General features: G+C 41.5%; 2 protein-coding genes across 2 annotated transcripts in view; one reads left to right on the top strand and one right to left on the bottom strand.

The window, feature by feature from the left end:
- Positions 1-7,267, top strand: part of galnt1 (UDP-N-acetyl-alpha-D-galactosamine:polypeptide N-acetylgalactosaminyltransferase 1) — a 41,314-nt gene extending 34,047 nt beyond the window's left edge. The window contains exons 10-14 of the mRNA XM_053326549.1: positions 100-280; positions 2,400-2,539; positions 2,779-2,877; positions 3,091-3,225; positions 4,783-7,267. Coding sequence (XP_053182524.1) covers positions 100-280; positions 2,400-2,539; positions 2,779-2,877; positions 3,091-3,225; positions 4,783-4,929 — 702 coding nt within the window. The 3' untranslated portion in view covers positions 4,930-7,267. The remainder of the gene's footprint in view (positions 1-99; positions 281-2,399; positions 2,540-2,778; positions 2,878-3,090; positions 3,226-4,782) is intronic.
- tmem245 (transmembrane protein 245) overlaps positions 1-19,516 on the bottom strand; it is a 189,094-nt gene that overhangs the window by 162,877 nt on the left and 6,701 nt on the right. Inside the window, exons 7-17 of the mRNA XM_053326548.1 lie at positions 16,956-17,060; positions 16,783-16,865; positions 16,527-16,617; positions 16,306-16,404; positions 16,080-16,208; positions 15,737-15,859; positions 15,072-15,217; positions 14,864-14,964; positions 14,589-14,763; positions 13,662-13,853; positions 12,135-13,564 (exon numbers count right to left, since the gene is read on the bottom strand). Coding sequence (XP_053182523.1) covers positions 13,516-13,564; positions 13,662-13,853; positions 14,589-14,763; positions 14,864-14,964; positions 15,072-15,217; positions 15,737-15,859; positions 16,080-16,208; positions 16,306-16,404; positions 16,527-16,617; positions 16,783-16,865; positions 16,956-17,060 — 1,293 coding nt within the window. The 3' untranslated portion in view covers positions 12,135-13,515. The remainder of the gene's footprint in view (positions 1-12,134; positions 13,565-13,661; positions 13,854-14,588; positions 14,764-14,863; positions 14,965-15,071; positions 15,218-15,736; positions 15,860-16,079; positions 16,209-16,305; positions 16,405-16,526; positions 16,618-16,782; positions 16,866-16,955; positions 17,061-19,516) is intronic.

The following is a 19,516-nucleotide window of genomic DNA, read 5'->3' as shown; positions in this document are numbered from 1 at the left end:
ATTCAGCGATCCCACCTTACACAGTAGACAGTGCTGTGTGTGTGTGTGTGTGTGTGTGTGTGTGTGCGTGCACGTGCTGATGAGATTTGTTCTTCACAGATCTGGCAGTGCGGGGGAACTCTAGAGATTGTTACATGCTCTCACGTGGGTCACGTGTTCAGAAAGGCGACGCCCTACACCTTTCCCGGAGGAACGGGACAGATCATCAATAAAAACAACCGGCGGCTGGCAGAAGTCTGGATGGATGAATTTAAAAACTTCTTCTATATCATTTCACCTGGTGAGTTTGAGATTTGTGTGTGTGTGTGTGTGTGTGTGTGTGTGTGTGTGTGTGTGTGTGTGTGTGCGTGTGCGTGTGCGTGTGCGTGCGTGCTCATGTGTGGAGGTTAATCTCTGTGGCAGGTGTGATCTATCCATTAACCCTGTGAAAGTGTGATATTGCAGTGTTGACCCAACAGTGCGGCACTGGGGGCAACGAGTAATTTCACGCAACAAAGCATCTATTAACTCACACAAGCAAACACACACACACACACACACACACACACACTTGCACAAGCTTGCAAGGGAGAAACGACCACAAGTAAAGCAAAACTTTCAAAATAAAGAATATTTTTAGATGTGAAGCCCTTCATGGAATTGAATTGAACTCCCTCACAAACTCACTTTCATTTAGCGGGCTGCAGTTGGTGTGATTTAGCTGCTTCGTGATTGTCGACCTGTTTCACGCATGCTGAACACAAGCCCCCTACAGGGAAGGAAAGTAACAGCAGCAACAGTTGCAACCTGCAGATGTCAACACCTACACACAACCAAAGGAATCGCTGCTGTGATTTTAACACCCTGCCACCTGCATGCAGTGTTACAACATGTAGTTTGATGCTCAGGCTCGATTTTCATTCCATCATTTTTCAGTCTTACTTAACGTTCGTGCGTTTTGAGCCTACCATCTTCTCTCAATGGAGCGGGTGTTGCCCAACCAGTCAGACATATACATAATACAGATGTGGTTCATAGCAGCAATTAATCTTGTTGATAGAAGAAAATATGCTTATCGTTATAATTATTGCAAATCAAATCACAGCAACCTACAAAACTGCAGCAATCTCATTCACATTTGTCACAATTTTTCTAGCTCTGCCTCAGGAAGATGACATCTCCACTTCTTCCTGCTAAGATCTGTTACATCAAGTTGTCTTTCCAGGAAATGTATGTCTGGTTTAGTGCCACCAATGAGCACACCACCAGACATGTTTAAATTGTGGGAGAAACTAGCACTGACTCAAAGGTCTAAACCCAGGATATATCACTTGTTATCTTGCTCTTCAGTTAATTAGGAGAAATGCTATGTTTTAATTCACTCTGTGACTGGTCTGACCCTACACTTTGTTTTAAAAAATGGAGTGAACTCCCTCATACCCCCTTTCCACCAAAGCAGTTCTAGTGCTGGTGCTGATTCACAGTCGGTTCAACTGTGAACCAGTTGAGAACCAATTTGCAGGGAGCCACGTCATTTCGTCACTGTATATGTCAGTTACGTCTCTGCTTTCCCATAAAGACTTGCACCAAATTTGAAGCAACAATAATACAAAGAAGAAGGAGAAGAACATAGCACAGCTAAGTCACAACGCAAATATGTATGATTTTCACCATCAGTAAAATGTTCAAGGGATAATTCACTCCTCATCTATTCACCATTATGCAGCCTTGTTTGTTGTGGTTGGTCTTAATAACGTCGCCCCCTGCCCCCTAACATAACCGGTTTTTCTTCTAGTCCAGCAAAACTCTGGTGCCACTCTGGAACCAGTTGTTCTGGTCGGGATCTGGTTCTTTGTCGGTTGACACAGGAAAACCGGTTCCAAATTAAGCACTGGCCCAGAACCAGCACTGTAACTGCTTTGGTGGAAAAGGGGTATCACTGCCACGCAGTGAGCGAGCAATTCAGTGGAGCATGAGTAGATAGTAGTCAAGACTGGAAAAAACCAGCACATGTGCTCACTGCCGCTAAACTGGGATTCCTACAGGATTGGTCTGAAACATTTTTATGGACTTTTCCTCCTGAAACTGAGTCTTAATTGAAATCTTTTGTAACTGTCATGAATTCAGGCCAGCTGCTTCCCTCTGTGGGGGAGCGAGCACCACATTTATTTAAAGCCGCCTAAAGAGGTTTGTTGGAGTAGTTCTTCAACATTGGCTTTTTCAGGTACTTCACCATCAGACAAGTGAGCTCTGCAATTCAATGATATGGGGTCTGATTTGCTTCAATAACACTGTGTGCACTCATTCTACTTTACCAGCGACACCCTTTGAATAAGTCGTATATGGAAAAATGCACAAAGGCTGGGCTTTACGAATGCAGTTTGGTGCCAGAGGTACTGACTTTCTGTCTGTCTGTCCAGGTGTGACCAAAGTGGACTATGGTGACATCACGTCTCGCTCGGCTCTAAGGCAAAAGCTTCAATGTAAACCCTTCAGCTGGTACTTGGAGAACGTCTACCCTGACTCCCAGATCCCCAGGCACTATTATTCGCTGGGAGAGGTGCGCTTGTTCACTCACGTACACACACACACACACACACACACACAAACTACTATCTGGCTCACTGCATTTTTGACAGTCATTCACTGCAAGATCAGACATGGATGCATCTATGATTCACCTTCTTTAGGCCAAAATCCATGCAGACACTGTGAACATGAATCTGTTTGGATTGACGGGTGTAGTTTAAAGTTCAGGTAACAGACTGTTGCTCACACATCTGTATGTATTCTGCTCAGATCCGTAATGTGGAGACCAACCAGTGCCTGGACAACATGGCTCGCAAAGAGAACGAGAAGGTCGGCATTTTCAACTGCCACGGCATGGGAGGCAACCAGGTAACTCAAAACCAAGAAAAAATAATTGAAAAAAATCAATACTAAAAAAAGCAAGAAACAAACAAAGTTGACCTCATATGTATATTTTTCTTTCTGAGGACCCTCTTCATTCAGTTGATACTGTGATATTCCAGTCGTGCAAAAATCATCCAAAACAGAAGTTCTACTGTAAAGATTTGTTTTAAAATGTGCGTCTGTTTGCGTGACTTTCAGGTTTTCTCCTACACGGCTAATAAGGAGATCAGGACGGACGACTTGTGTCTAGACGTGTCCAAGCTAAATGGACCAGTCATGATGCTCAAGTGCCATCACCTCAAAGGCAACCAGCTGTGGGAGTACGACCCTGTGGTGAGTGCAGCTGTGTGCTGTGGACATGATGGGAATGTTCATGTGAGAAAGCAATACAAACAGAAGAGAATTGTCTTGTTACACCAGAAAAGTGTGGGATGTTTTTTTTTCCATTTTTAATTTGTAGAAACTATCAAACTAACAAACTAACAACAAATGAGATGAAAACAATGATGGAAACATAAGTGCAAAAAAACTGTTTCAGTTTGCAGATTGGTTTAAACTGATTTTTACCAGGAAAAATGTATCTTGTAATGAACATTTAGTAAAAAATGAGAAGTTGATTCTGCACCAGACTCCTTTTCAATAAGTTAATAGAACTAAACTTTGCTGTTCATGTTGTTAATGTAATTTAAAAAAATATTTTCTTCACCCTGATTTCAGTAATGTATTTCTTATACAGATCATTCACTCATTTCAGACAAGCTGTCATTTGAGTTAGTAAGATATTTGTTGTCTTCAGTTTAAGTGTGGTAAAGTTAACCAACTGCATACCTCACTTCAAAATTAAAGTCTACAAAATGTAGCTTTGAAACTAGGGCTGGGACAATCCGCCATCAAATTGTATATTGGTGATTGGAGGGTTGCCAGGCGATTTGCTGTTTAACAAGGCGATTTTGAAAAGAAAAAAAAACGGCGCTCTACTGTGCATTAAGAGATGTTTCTAGAGGAAAGTACGGGAGTACGGGGTGTCGGACCCCCTGATACGGGCCGTCCGTTCCCTGTATGACCGGTGTCAGAGCTTGGTCCGCATTGCCGGTAATAAGTCAGACTTGTTTCCAGTGAGGGTTGGACTCCGCCAGGGCTGCCTTTTGTCACCGATCCTGTTCATAATTTTTATGGACAGGATTTCTAGGCGCAGCCAGGGCGTTGAGGGGTTCCGGTTTGGTGACCTCAGGATTGGGTCACTGCTTTTTGCAGATGATGTGGTCCTGTTGGCTTCAGACCATGATGTCCAACTCTCACTGGATCGGTTCGCCGCAGAGTGTGAAGCGGCCGGGATAAGAATCAGCACCTCCAAATCCGAGTCCATGGTCCTCAACCGGAAAATGGTGGAATGCACTCTTCGGGTCGGGGATGAGATCCTGGCCCAAGTGGAGGAGTTTAAGTACCTCGGGGTCTTGTTCACGAGTGAGGGAAGGATGGAGCGGGAGATCGACAGGCATTACTGCGGTGTCTGCAGTAATGCAGACTCTGCACAGATCCGTCATGGTGAAGAGAGAGCTGAGCCGAAAGGCAAAGCTCTTGATTTACCAGCTTCTTCGTCCCTACCCTCACTTATGGTCATGAGCTTTGGGTAGTGACCGAAAAAACACACTCACACACTTGCCGATTTAATCGTGTATTGGCAATCTATAGCAATGACAATCTACAATTTGAAATATAGAGCCAATCGCACAACCCTATTTGAAACTCAAACTATTAAGAACCCAGGAGACTACTTCAGTAAAGATTTATTTTCATGCTGATGTGAATTTTCAGTGAATCAGTAAAAAACCTGATTTGCATCCTGTCACACACGCTCTCTCTCTCTCTCTCTGTGTCCCTGCTGTGCAGAAGCTGACCCTGATCCACGTCAACAGTAACCAGTGTCTGGACAAGGCCAGCGAGGAGGACAGCCAGGTGCCCAGCGTCAGAGACTGCACACACACACGCTCCCAACAGTGGCTGCTCCGCAACGTCACACTACCAGAGGTCTTCTGACCACACTCCGCACACTCACAAACACACACACTCACACACACAGCAGCCCAGAGTAAGCAATCAGGGGAAAGGACGTGTTTGTTAAAATTGGGCACAGAGAAAGGAAAGACTTCCCACGAGGGGACTCGGGAAGGGAGGAGGACAGATCGGACGGTACTACCTCTGCCGGAGATCAGAGGGAGGAGTGTGTTTGACCCTCCTCAGAGCAGGAAGAGAGGAAAGACTCCTTCTAGGAGCCGATGGCTGTTGTTTTACATTTGTTTTTTTGTTGTTGTTTTTTTAAAGACTCCTCGTGTGCGTGAATATGAGACTGACAGAGGCGAGGTCCTGCACTCACAGCTTCCCTGGACAAAGCAGTCCACCCTTCAACTCATCATTTAACGTTTACTGTCTGCCTCTTAAGAGAGTGTGTGTGTGTGCACTTATTTGTGTTTGAATGGATGGAGATGAATGTATGCTTTGAGAAGGGGGCTGAATTCTTTGTTGATTTCTTTTTCTTTTTTTATTTAATTTTTTGTAATGGATTTTAAAAATGAACTCTGGTGAACTCCTATGAAGAAGGGTGCATGTGTATGTGATTGTGTGTGTGTGTGTGTGGGGGGGGGTGAGAGAGAGAGAGTCTATCCTGTGTGCCTGTGTCAGAGCCCCTCCTACAGTCTTGCAGCAGTGTATGTCTCCCTCTGGTGTTACTCCTCAACATTTCATCCTACAGACTGAAGCCTCCTCACCGAGGAATTCCAAGGGACACATAAAAAAAGTGAGAGGAGTGAACACGACGTCTGCATCAGCAGAGATCTAGAGATAGAGAAATATGATGTTTGTGATATCTTGAGATTTCTATGTCCAGTTTTTACATGGCTTTGTGTGTTTCTACAGTCCTGTGAGAGTGCCACAGAGCAGTAGTCTGTCCATCTATGTTGTCTTTAAGATGTTTAACATAGAGCTAACACATGCACACACACAGAGAACTCTGCATATGTAACTGATGCTCACTGCCTAATGTAGTGTTAAACCATAGGGAGTTCTCCCATAATACACTACATAATCTCTCTCTCTCTCTCACACACACACACACACACACACACACACACACACACACACACACATCCTGTATACATATAGGAAAAAAGGCTGTGCTAGCCTGATAATTTAATCCATTTTGTCATATCTTCTTCTCAATGACCTCTTAAAAAAATACACTCCAAGGGCTTCTTTCCTCCAGTGGAGTGTGCGGGTGCGTCAGTTGTGGATGTGAGCATGTGTCTTCAATACTAATCCCAGTCCCATCAACCTCCCTGTGTACGTAGAAACAAACAGTTCTCCGATTCCTCGCTGTTGGACAGCCAGAGCCTGTAGTGTAGACTGACGGCAGATCAGCGTATCCCTGCTTCCATTGTACAAAAGAGCAAAAAGCTGCTTTTATTTCCTAACAAGAGCCAAGTCCCTGCACTCTCCTGAGGACATGTACACAGTAGGAAAGAGACTGCAGCTGTTAGAATAGCAAATGTCACTGAGGTGTGTTTGGAGACTTAATCAGGGACAGAATAAGGAGCGAAAAGGGTCGAACTGTGGATTACAAAGAGCACAGCAAGCAACAGCAGCAGACATATCTTAATCCATGACTACATATCTCACTCTGCAAGCTCACCTGCAGTATTTCACAATGGTTTAATCATATCTGAGCGAGCCAGACGGCTCCACAGTTACATCAATGCCTCATTCTCATTTCAACCATCATGCTTTTTTTCTTCTTTTTTTTCCTTTTTTTATGTATCACTCCTGCCACTGCAAGCCAGGGCCGGAGAAGTGATTTCATAATGGATTTAACTATTTGGGCTTCCTCCAGTGGAGGAAGGGTTTACACATAGGACAAGTCATTGATTCATTTTTGTTGTGGGCACAGTCGCGAGAGGAGGCCGTCAACTGGTTTCATGTCTGTGAGTGACTGTGTGGTGAAGATGCGAGCGTTTTGACTGTGACATAGAGGGAGTGTATCGATTGTTCTGATTTTTTTGGGGGGTGGGCAGGGGTGGGGTTTGAAGTTAATTGACATGTCCAGGGTTCCACACTGAGCTGATCCAAATGTAGACAAATAAAGGTGAAAAAGTTTACAGAACATGACAAGGAGAATGTTGATTTCTGCATCCTTTTGTCTGTTAACACACACACACACACACACACACACACACACACACACCTTTCTCTCCTCATAAACACTAACAGCAGGTCACTGACATCAACGCTATTTCATTTGCACACAAATAGCAGTCAAAGGTTTAAATGAGACATATTTTCACCTGGTGATTAATTAAATCGATTCATTTATAAATATATGTATTCAAGGATGATCCAGATGAGAGTTTGAAATATTAGATAATTTATCTGTCAACATGCTTTTTTTTTTTTTTTTAATAAACAAAAATTAAGTAGGAGCTTCACAGTTGGTTCTTTAATCTGCACTCAAGGTCTTCTTACATGCTTGTTCTGGAGCTTTCAGTCATATTACACTGTCATCATCAAGCAAGGATCTCAAGGGCTATTTTGTCTCATGATATATGGTCAAAGTAGAAATAGTTAACAGTTAAATAGTTATCTTGGGTTAATTTGTTTAACCCAAGATATGTGCTGTGGACATTTTACAGGTTGTTTTTTTACCTTCACATTTTATAGTTCTCTGTGGAAGAGATACAATGTAATGGAGTGTCTTGATACCGACATATTTGCTGATAATCTAAACTAATTAATTAGTAATATGTCATTTAAATGTTGCCCAACTGCTTACGTCAGTTTTAGCAGAAAGATAAAGAGTAGGAGTTTGCATGCATGAGGCACCTCTAAATGCTAAACGATGATAATCTGTTATATCCACACAGTGAGAGGAGATGTATAGTGCTGCAGCAGAGGTGAGTCTGTGCAGAAACAAGGTAAGTCCTGTGGGGGAGTGAGACTGTTCCTCTTAATAAACACGACGGTGCAGTGTGAAAATAATCGAGTTGGCCAGCAGACTTAATGCATGTTTTGTGGAGAGTGGATTATTCAGTGCTCAACTTGATCTGCTGAATTATTCATTTGTCAGGATTAGGCCCACCGAGAGCCACCAGGAAGACATATTGTTTAGACAGCAGTGTTTTGCATACACACCTTTTATATTACATGTTGATTCTCTGCATTTTTTGATCAGACTGCATCTCCTGTAAGGCACAAAATATAATCAAAAATAAAATGTAGTTTGATATTTTAATGCAACAGCTTCTCCTTCCAGTGGAAACTTTGTCCCCCAATAGGGCCAAATATGTATGCATCAGACTCACGTTTCATGCTTTTAACATTTTAGAAAAGCAGAGAACCTCAGATGTGAAAGTAAATGTGCAGAACCTGAATCTGTCCCTCTGCGCCCTTCTGGTCCTCTGTGAAAATTAATCTACTGTGTACATCCAAGAAAAGTCCTCTTCAAGGAGACACCGTCACTCTGTTCTTCTGTGCGACTGAGATGAATGATTCTGCCGTTAAGGAGATTTAGAATTGGGGTGAGTTCAGGAAGACTCTGGTTTAAATTCACTGCCAGCTTCACAAGAACTGTGTGGAGTCTTTGATCTGGAGAAATGGATCAAAGACGAATTGGATCGCAGCCCAGAGGGGAAACTCCAAGAAAAGACAGAATATTGAAGCATTTTCAGGAGAACAGAGTGAATTTATGAACTTCGTCTAATTAATTTGTTTTGGGAGTTTTATTGATCCTTGTTTGTGAAATCGGCTTCATATTTTATTACTAAGACACTAAGGGCCTGATTTACTAAAGGTCTGCATGTGTAAAAACGTGTGCAAACTTGACATCACCCGCAAAAGTGCAAGCTGATCAGTAAAATGACCTTCAGGTTTGGTAAATCACAATGCGTGTACTAAATAACATATTTGCATTTTCTCCTCCCTGTATTTTGCACACTGGGGTTGAAACGCCCCACATTGCATATTCATTATGGCAAACGTACTAAATGGACAGCGTGTATTATCTTGCACAGTTGAAAGATGCAAACCTCAGTACGCTGCGTTAGTAGATCAGCTTGCACATTTTTTGCCGGTGATGTCAAGTTAACACACGTTTTTACACACGCAAACCGTAAATCAGGCCCTAAGACTCCAATCATCACCTGACTCCTGTCATTAGGGACCGAGCCGAAAGGCAAGAGGGTGAGGACTCCAGACGAGTCCTGCCCTTGCTGTGATGTATCGTTTTTTCTTCTACCGCCTCTTTGACCCCCTAAACCTGCTCAAAACACATCAGGTCTGGCGAAAAATTCGATAAAATTGAAACACTAAAAAGACCACTATGCCTGATAGGAATGTCGTAGAAAGATCAAACCAAAACTCCATTTTTTGTCTTATCAAGACCTACAAATCACATACTGACATCCCTGACCTAAATCCAACAGGAAGTGCACATTTTGCCTTTAAATGTATGATTTTCGACCATTTTTGGCCTCCTACAAACGTTATCTTGTCCGAGGGCGTTCATCGTGGCGGCTTCAAACTTAAATAGCTGACTTAGCACACCCTGCTGCACAAAAGTTCTGAACAACTTTTTCATTACTCGTCCAGTTTGGACTTTAGAAGCCAAACAGACCAAATTCACCAAGCAAATCAGGTCTGGTTGTTAATTTGATAAAATGGAAAAATTTACCTCAAAAGTGCCAAATTGTGCTCTCTAGCGCCACCTATTAACACTAAAACGGCCACTACGCCTGATAGGAATGTCGTAGAAAGATCAAACCAAAACACACGCACTGACACCCCTGACCTAAATCCAACAGGAAGTGCACATTTTGCCTTTAAATGTATAATTTTTGACGATTTTCAGGCATTTCAAAATATACATGATTCCTGCATACTTTCAGCTACAGACTCCATTCAAACGTCAAAATACTACAACTACTATAATACACTCATCTACAGATGTGTGTAATTTGGTCTGGCTATGTTTTATATTTTTTGATCTGCGGCCCCACATGTGCACCCTATTCCTCTCTCATTCAATCCAGACTCTGCCTACTGTCTGTGTTGGCATGCGCTCCAGTCGTTAACTACCATGGCAACCACTGTGTGTGTGCGTGCAGCTGGCTCATTTGTGCTCTGCAGTCATCCAGATTCATTTGTGGTCTTAGTGTGCCACCCAGTGGAGAAAACTTGTATTGATTCATGATACCTGATAAGGAAAAGGTGCCTCCGTTTTCTGTTTCTAGTTCTAGTTTATTGACTGTATTATTATGTTTTTAGATATCTGTGCAGTCTGTCAACTATTTCACTGACATTGCTGTCAAAGTCTAGATCAAGCACGAATTACAACAGCATGACCTACAAAAATATCTACATGTTTCACTGGAAATAAGTTCCTCTCCTGTTTGACTCATCAAAGTGTTTGTTGGCAGTTTATTTCAGTTGCTCAGTCTAAATGTCTACACAGACAGACAGAGAGAGAGAGAGAGAGAGTGTGTGTATGTAATGTATATCTACTTATTGCAGTGTCCGATAAAAGCCCAGGTCTGAAGGCATCTAAAGGCCCCTAACGGAAACCTTTCCGCTTCGCCACGGCCCGACGTACGCAAGGGTGCAAGTCCCGCCCAACGCTGCTTGTTTCTTTTTATTATTGTTACCAGCTTTTACAAGCCACAGTGCTCATTCAAAAATAGTCCATGTGGAGCTTCAACTGAGGGTTATTTTCTGGTCCATTTCCTCTGTATTCTTCATCCATTCACTGGATTGAATACAGTCTCTTATGTCACTGTGAGGTCTTTCTAACAATAAAAGATCTGTTGCTGTTTTTGCAGATTGTCAGTGTGTGAAGTCACCTGGAAGTTCATGATCTTGTGTCAGCTCTCAGGTGGGAAGATTACTATGATTTAAAGGTTTTCTGACTGCGACCACCAGAAAATTACAGAGAATCCTCCTGTTCCCAAAAGACCTAAAACTGCAGTCTCATCAAGCCTAAACTGCCTAAACACACTGTTGATCAAACCTACCTAAATACTTAAATGCCAGTTTACTGAGCACTTCTTCCTCTGCCATTTCTTATAACAACATTTATGAAGCTCAGATTTTTTAGTGATTTCACAACAGTTATTTGAGTTTAGGTTCGGTACTTCAGCTTTCCAAGGATTTGATATTTATTCAGTCCATCTGTCCAGAGCCTCGCTGACACATTGACAATCTGTAAAGTCTTCACAGACCAGATGACACAGTCTGACTCACCCAAACACAGAGGGAAGCTTTCACTTCTTTTTATCCAGGGGAAAATTAGATGTTGGGTATTTTTTTCCCTTACTTGTGACCTGCTGTATATTTGTACAATTCTACAAAATCTATCCTGGGAGCTACCTGGCACAGTCTCAGTCTTCCACCACAGCCCACATATGAAAGGGTTATATTGAGGTTAAAAGTCAATTGTCAATTTTTAACTGTAAAATGTGTCCCTTTCTTACCTATGATCTAACAATATCTATTAAGTTTAATAAGTGTATGTTTGCAAGTATATTAGTAGTTTAGCTGTAGATGTTTTCTTTTTGTGTGTCTTAGTTATTTGTTATTAATTTGTCATTATTTAATTTCCATATTATTGAACAAACACATCTCCAGACTAAAATCAGTGATTTTTGACTGAAACAGTGAAAATGGACAAATATTTGACAGAATATCAATTGACTGAAATCTTAACACATTAAGATTAATAGATTATTTAAAAAGCAACATTTTTTCAAAAGCGTTCATTTTTCTTTTATATGGGATAAAAAAAATCTAAACTTTAGCTTTATAAAAACTCAACGATATGTCGGTTTTAGTCGATTCATTTTATGTTAATATTTGCATTGTCAATTTTCACTGTTGCAGTTAAAATCATAAACCCTCATAAATCACAAGATCAATAAAAAATTATTAGTCACAACATTTTTGGGGAAGATTTAATATATTTAGGTTTGAACCAAAGCTAATTATTTGAATCTTGTCCTCTGGAAAATGTGATGTGCATTTTCACTATTTTCTGATAGTTTATAGTCCTATATTCATCAATAAAATAAAATCAAATCAACAATGATTAATCAGCAATGACAATAAAGATTAGCTGCAATCCTATTTCCACACAAAAGCAGACCAACAAAGCCACTGCTGTTTAAATGGTCATGTTTATTGGGTCAGTGCATATCCAGTACTTAAACAAACAAAAACCAGCACAGTATCAAATAAAAACTACAATCGTTCGGTTAAACAGTGAAATTACACACTTGTTCAAACCCAACCCAGAACACATACAACCCTCCCACCCTCAGGCAGCTAACACAGTAGCCATGTATGATCAATGTGTTGCTTTACAAACACAATTCATCTGAACAGCTTGTTTAATAAAGCTTCAAGTGACATAAACTACTCTGCTTTCAGAAAAGTGCTTTCTGTACTTTAAAAGTGTGGAGTATGCAAGTGCAATAACAGATGAGCTGAGTAGAAAAAATAAAGACATATCTAATGTATTTGGAGTACCGATTAGTTGTGACAGAGACAACGCAGAGTCACAGTTATCAAACTTGAGAGTACTCAAAAAAAATACTCAGTCAGCCTTGTCAATATCAAGATATTCTGAGTGTAAACGTACATCAATACTGAGAGATGTGCAGAAAAAGCATGTAAAAACTAAAAAAGGTGAGGTTGTGCTGATGTGTGTATATGAACTCACAGTGTTTTAAGGAATAAAGTTAAGCTTGAGATAAATTAAATGTAAAAGAATTCTCAGTAATAGTCTAGTGTTGGACTCAAGACCAATCTGATCCATTAAAGTTACTCTTATCAATCCAAACCTGACCCTGCCATGTTAGAGGCATGTATCCATTCAAAATAACTGTGCAGTTTCTTTAAAAAAGTGAAAAAGCAGTGATCCTGGATCAAAGCCTGGTCCAGGAGAGTGAGAACGTGAATAACATTTAACCTAAAAACAGTGATTTAATCCTTCTATGGAGCCAGACATGAAAACTTTTATGGCAAGAAGTGCTCAGTTCATCTTTATCGTCAATACAAACTCTATGTAAGCCTCCGTGAGGAGAGAGGTAGGGAGTACAAATGCTGCACGACCAGATACTGCAGCTTCCAAACAGCCAGGGTGTGCAGTGGAAATCAGGGGCTTCGTAGATAAAATACATTATCTCACAATTTGCCAGAAATTACACAATAATTTTAGGCATTTGTCAACATTATAAAATAAATTTAGGCACTGAGTTCTGAGAGAAGATGTGGTTAGCATCAATGTCTCCCATGTTTATACATTAATCGTTAAGCTCAATGTCATGTCATTGGTCCAAGTTTAGGTTTAGGATGTACGCTCACATTAGTGATTTTAGGTTAAATGAGAGCAGCGGGTGCCACATTGCTCAGAGTAATAGCGCTGGTGAGCAGACGGCATCGTTGGTAGCCAGTCATTACGCCGTCATCTCTTCTTGGTCAGGGGGCCGACCCTGTGGAGCAGGGCAGGATAGGGAGGGGAGCCTTACCCCTGCGGAATCAGCCAATAGGAAGCCAGATGATGTCCCACAAGGACATATCCTCTTGCTCTCACTCACTGGTTTTCTTCGGGACAGACGGGGTGGATTCTGTGAATGTCCTGAAGGAGACAACCAAGAGCAAAATGATGGTATTTTGTTTGCATTTTGTTAGTTATCTATTATTAGTTATTTCCAGCTGCCTTTGTGTTGTGTTACCTGGGGTGCAGAGGCCGGCTGCTCTGCACCGGTGTGGGCAGTGCAGAGCTGGGGCTCATCAGCATGGCGCTGTAGATGTTGGCTGCAACCACCAGGATACAGAGGAGGATGGGCCCGATGATGGCCCCCTCCAGACCCAGATAGTATGCTCCTCCGGCCACTGCCAGGCCTGTCAGATAAGGGTGTCCACCCCTGAGACAAACAAACACAGACCACACTGTTTTTTTACATGTTTACCTAAACTATCAGTCTTGTCAAAAGTACATTATTGTTGCACTTGTTTTGACCAAAACTTTGATTAATTAACATAAAGGCAACAAATTAATCTCCAACTAAATTTTTGCTGAAATGAACTCAATCCATAAAATGTAATGTATGCTTTTGAAAATAGTGGCTAAAACTTCTAGATAAATATGAACATTTTTTACAAAATGTGTGTATTTAGTTTTGAACAGTACACCACCTTCACTATATAAAGCTGGTGTGTTGAAGTCTGGTGTGTCAATGATCTGTGTTTCCTCTTACTGTCAGCCTAACCGTCACTAACCACAACACCTAACCAAAACCTAATATTAGACTAACACCATCCATGCAGGCCAGCTTTATGAGAAACATTTTTTCAGCAGACTTCAGCAGCTGAGATAGATCAGCTGAGATAGATCACTATCTCTGAGATAGATCACTATCTCAGCTGCTGTCTGGTGATGTTTTTATCAGCTTTATCTCAAACAGCTGAGTTTATGAAACTGATTGAGGCAAATGAACACACTGTTTATAGACTTCCCCAACTGCTTGGTTTCCTCTCAAAGCCATATTAGGTAAACCAGCAGGCTTGTGAGCATTACACAGTCACGGGTGGTGTGTTGAAACTTGTTGGTCAAGGTAAGCACAAGACAAGCTTGTAAGAACAGTGCTGAACAAACATACCCAGATATGTCAGAGTAGATGGCAGTGTCTACAAAATATGTTGGAAGTAGATGGAAGATGAGCAGCAGCACGGCCTTGACGCCTTCGCCCTGAGCCAGCCACAAGTCACACACAGCCGGCACTGCGGCCCAGTAGGTCCCCAGGAAGGGCACCGCACCCAGGATGGCAGCCAGAGCTTCAGAGGCAGGGGAGAAGGATTCAAAAAGTGAGAAGTGCAAACATGCAATACCTGCGGCTTGGCAGGCGCATGATCTGCTGCGAACATGTAGACTCACCAGAAGGAATGAAGACAATGTTGATGCCAAAGATTGTGTGTGTGAGCCAAGTGTAGAGGCCATAGAAGCCGGCCATTTTCAGAGAGGCGTCAAACACTCCTCTGTGCAATAAAACACACACAAGGTCAAAAATAATGTCCTTGAGATATATTTTTAGACTCTTTTAGACTCACCTATGCACGTTATGTTTTTGTGTGTGTGTGACTACCTGATAGCCTCCTCTACAGACTGGCCTATAATATTAGAGGAGGGTCCCGGCTGGGAGAGGGGAGTCAGGTTGATCACCCATTTGACAGGTTTGTAGTATTCTCCACTGGAGCTCAGCAGGTAGAAGAGAGTAGTCAAGAAGATCACCTGCATGCAAACACATATACGATGGAACAAATGTAAGATACAAACACTTGATGGAAATCTTCTGTGACGGCTGTGATGTCACGTCAATTTGAGTTTTTAAGTTTGTGTTTATTTATTTGCACAGGTTATTAATATTTCGTTGAGTTTTACATAGATATAATAAAGCCAAACATATACACACAAACTAGAAAAAAACCTGACGCACCAGATGGCTTGTTACACAGAACCATCTGAGAAGTCCCTGGAAACCGTTTGGTAAAGGGCACTTCCAAAAAAAATCAATCCTTTCCAGGTGATTGGATGAACCATCAGTCTGTTAACGTTCATCTAATGGTCCCTGGCGAGGCAGCTGGCAGCAGGCATAACTTGAGGCCTGATCTCTTGATGTTGCAAATCCAACTACCTTGCAAGGGTAAGTAGACTAGGCTTATTGATTGATTGATTACCTTTTTAAAAAAACTAATTGTCAACATGTTTTCTCCATCTCAAGTTTATATCAGGTCATGTCATGTTTCATACCAGACTGAGGGCAAAGTTGAGCAGAGCTGTGCCACTGTGGAACAAGACAGTGAAAAGAGTGGTTGTCGTGGAGATGAGGAGGCCGACATTCCTGCTCATTACTACCCACAGAGACTCCACGATCTACGAAACAACAAGGACACAGTAAACTCTCTCTGAAATATGACTTAACACTCACACAAACAAATGATGTAGCACCTGCTGGCTTTTTAGGCAAAGTGTTTTCAAATGAATATTACATGTGATAATAGACTGACAGATACAGGACATCAAAATACATGCAAAATCTCCTCCCCTCACCTCATAGAGCAGATAATGTTGAAACAAACACACTCATACTTACAGACAGCAGAGTCTCTATATTCTCCTGCAGAAAAGAGGCAATGTCCTTCCAGTCCAGGATGTCCACTAACCAGCTGTTCTGCCTCCCCAGTATCTTCTGACCACGATGTCGTCCGGAGTGTGTCACATTCTGGACATAATGTGAATAGTATTTTATGTAAAACTGTACAACTCTATATTCAGTATAAGATTTCAGGAGATTGTAAATGTCATCCCTCTCATGCTACCTTCACAAACCAGGATTGATAGAGTCTGTCCCAAAGCTCCAAAACCTGCTTTTCAATCACGGCTGTGTGGTTCGCCCGGTCTCCTAAAATCTTATGAAGCTGCACACAAAGAAAAAGAACAAAGATTCACTGCATAAGAGAGGCAAGTGATCACTTTTTTCATTCCTCCATATTCAAACTCACATAAATCATTAAGAAACATACAATTCTGTCATTCTTACCCGGTGTGTTATCCATTCTCTCCCGTGCTGATAGACATTCGTCGCAGCTGAATTCAGGGCCTTCTGGACCACACAAGCCTCTGGGAGCCAACTACATGAGAGCAGAGTAAAGAAAAGAAAAGAAAAGAAAAGAAAAGAAAAGAAAAGAAAAGAAAAGAAAAGAAAAGAAAAGAAAAGAAAAGAACATTCAGGTGATTGGAGGGAGAGAGATCATGACCTAAAATGAAAAAGAGAAAAAAATGGAGTAAAAACGTACCTTGCCCATTCTGGGTGGTTGTTGACAGTCTCGTTGATGAGGTTACTGGTTACATTAATAATGTGAACACTTTCATGATGAACCTAGAAAGATAAATTATTTTAATTTATTATCCAGGATACCATCAGTGTTACCATAATGATGTAAAGTCACTAAAAAGGAACAAAAAGTACCATGGCAGTGAGCAACAGGGCCATGAGCAGTGTCCCTGTGACCAGGATGATGATGATGAAGATGCTGATGATTTTATCCAGAGAGCGCTCCAACCACACGATCATCTGAGAGAGGAAGAAGATACAGACAAGAAAGAAGAGAGAGGAAAGGGAGGGCCAGAAGAGTGAGAAGCAGACAGAAAGTCAATGTTATTGTGAAGGAGTAAATAATATATAGCGATCAGACACATGGAGAAACCTGCGTCCTTCCTGTCAAGAAGCTGCCAGTTTGAGCCCTCAGGACAATTGTTGAATTAATGAACCAACAGCGAGGACGTCTGCACACATACACGCACACATATCATTAAACTTCAGCATGGAAAAACGTAGGCTGTGTGCTGCTGTACAGGTGACTTATCCAAGCTTAAATGTGTCGTAACAGAGTCCAACCGTCTTCTTAAGTACACACTGTTTACTGTTGTAAACTGGTGCAATTCTTAACTCAGGTTTCTCAATGCTCCAAATCTGCATCAACAGCAAACTTATAACAGCTTTAGTCTACATGTGTATGTGCCCACGTGTTAATGTCACAGATGCCCCATGTTACTGGAAAAGTGGTTGCCTCTGTCCTATGAAGCCATGTCCTGATGGTTTGTCAATATATTAATGGTGGCATGACACTACAGAAAAGACCCAACAAATAATGAGCATAATCTTCATAGTAAATGCCTTTCTTTATTCAGTTTCTTACCCTCTATAAGAATAAAAGAATCTATAAGATTAAACATGCCTTAAAGAAAGAAGAATTATAAACTACAAGCTGACTTAAATCCAGTACAGAAAAAAAAACATTGGTAAACAAAAAAATGGAAACACCACATAAAGAAGAGATTTCAATTTTGAATGAAGCAATTCAGGCAATTAAACTGGCAACTTAGGGCCTGATTTACTAAAGGTTTGAAAATGTAATTTTACTGGCGGCGCAGGGAAAGTTATGAATACATAATTAACATTACACACAGACAAGTTTCATAAATTTGTATTCACGTCTCCAAAGTCAGTCCACAAAAACAAACCAACTAGTGTAAGAAGCACTTCAGACAAAACGTGTCACTGTATTCACCTCCTTCTTCTTTTTTTTTTTTTTTTTTTGCACCCAGATCAGTTCATACTTTAAGGAAGCCAGATGACACCTTCAATGCACCCCGGCAGCTGATTGTTTCAACACAGTGGTGAACTTGTACCAGCATGATCATCTCGTGATTATGTCTAAATGGTTCACCATGACTCTGAGTTCAAGATCTAGAGACTTAGTTGACTATATAAGCAAAGCTAAAGCTAAGCTAAACAAAATTGTCACTTTAGTATCACTCAAGTATCTTCAGACTATCCTACTACATACAGTTCAGGCTGTGAGGATTTTGAATAGATAAAAGTTGGCTCCATTTTTTTTTTTTTTAGTAGATCTTTTAGTTCAAATCAGTTTGGTGTTTCCATTGTTTTGTCTGTGTCCAGCCTCATTCCCACCCCCACCCATAAAAGCTCCTGAAGCGTAATCACATCTCTCCGCAGGTTCTTTCTGGGAGATCATGGGCAGCGTTTCTCCACAATCTTCATTTAACAACTTAACAAGCTTATTTATCAGGAAATGACAGAAACACTGCCCCTCTTCTCCCACTCTGCACTGCTCTGTCTACATCACCCATCTCTCCATGCACCTCACCTCACACACTCTCAAGCCAAATCTGCCGGTTACATCAGAGCAGGGAAGATACAGACGGGGCTGAGGGTCCGACAGGAGCCCCGCCCCCCGAAAGTAGCTTAAAAGCAGGAAGCAGGAGTGAGAGGACAAACATTAAGACAACATGAGACGGTGATAAAATGGATAATGGATGGGTAAAGCAAAGCGCCAGTCCAAGCTCTACTGTAAGGTGTGCTAGCCTTCATTTCACACATACCTACAAAGCTCTCTCTCTCTCTCTCTCTCTCTCTCTCTCTCTCTCTCTCTCTCGCTCTCTCTCACTCTCTCTCACTCTCTCTCGCTCTCTCTCGCTCTCTCTCTCTCTCTCGCTCTCATTACCTGCTTGTTAAGCCAATGCCAGAGCTTGGGGAGGAGACAAAGAGACATTGGGAAGATTATTACTGGAAAGATGTCCGCAGCAGTCATCACACATACCAGGAAGAGGAGAGTGGACTAACACACAAATACAGGGAGTGTGGACTAACTCTACAGTGCAGTGAGGTGCAAATCATTGTGATTACAAACAATCAACATAACTACATCTCAAAACCTTTTCATGTAAAAGGTGTCAGCAATAAGGCCATTAGTGTCTAGGAGTTTAAGCTGAATGAAGACGATGCCAAACCGAGTGAAAAGGGGTTTTTTATAAATGCAAACACAACAAAAACACAACTTTATAGCTGTTTTTGTGTCTATTCTACGTTCAGCCTGGGGTAACTGGCTGTAATGCTTGTATATAATTCTACACATAACCATGTTTGTGTGTGAGCTTCACATTATAGATGTTCAGATGTACTTCACACAACACTAGCATAAAAAAGGCCTTCTTATTGTGATTTTG

Source organism: Scomber japonicus, chromosome 10 (genome assembly GCF_027409825.1).
Source record: "Scomber japonicus isolate fScoJap1 chromosome 10, fScoJap1.pri, whole genome shotgun sequence".
NCBI classification, from domain to species: domain Eukaryota; kingdom Metazoa; phylum Chordata; class Actinopteri; order Scombriformes; family Scombridae; genus Scomber; species Scomber japonicus.
Note: the sequence above shows the minus strand (reverse complement) of the source record. Positions and strands in the feature narration are given on the sequence as shown.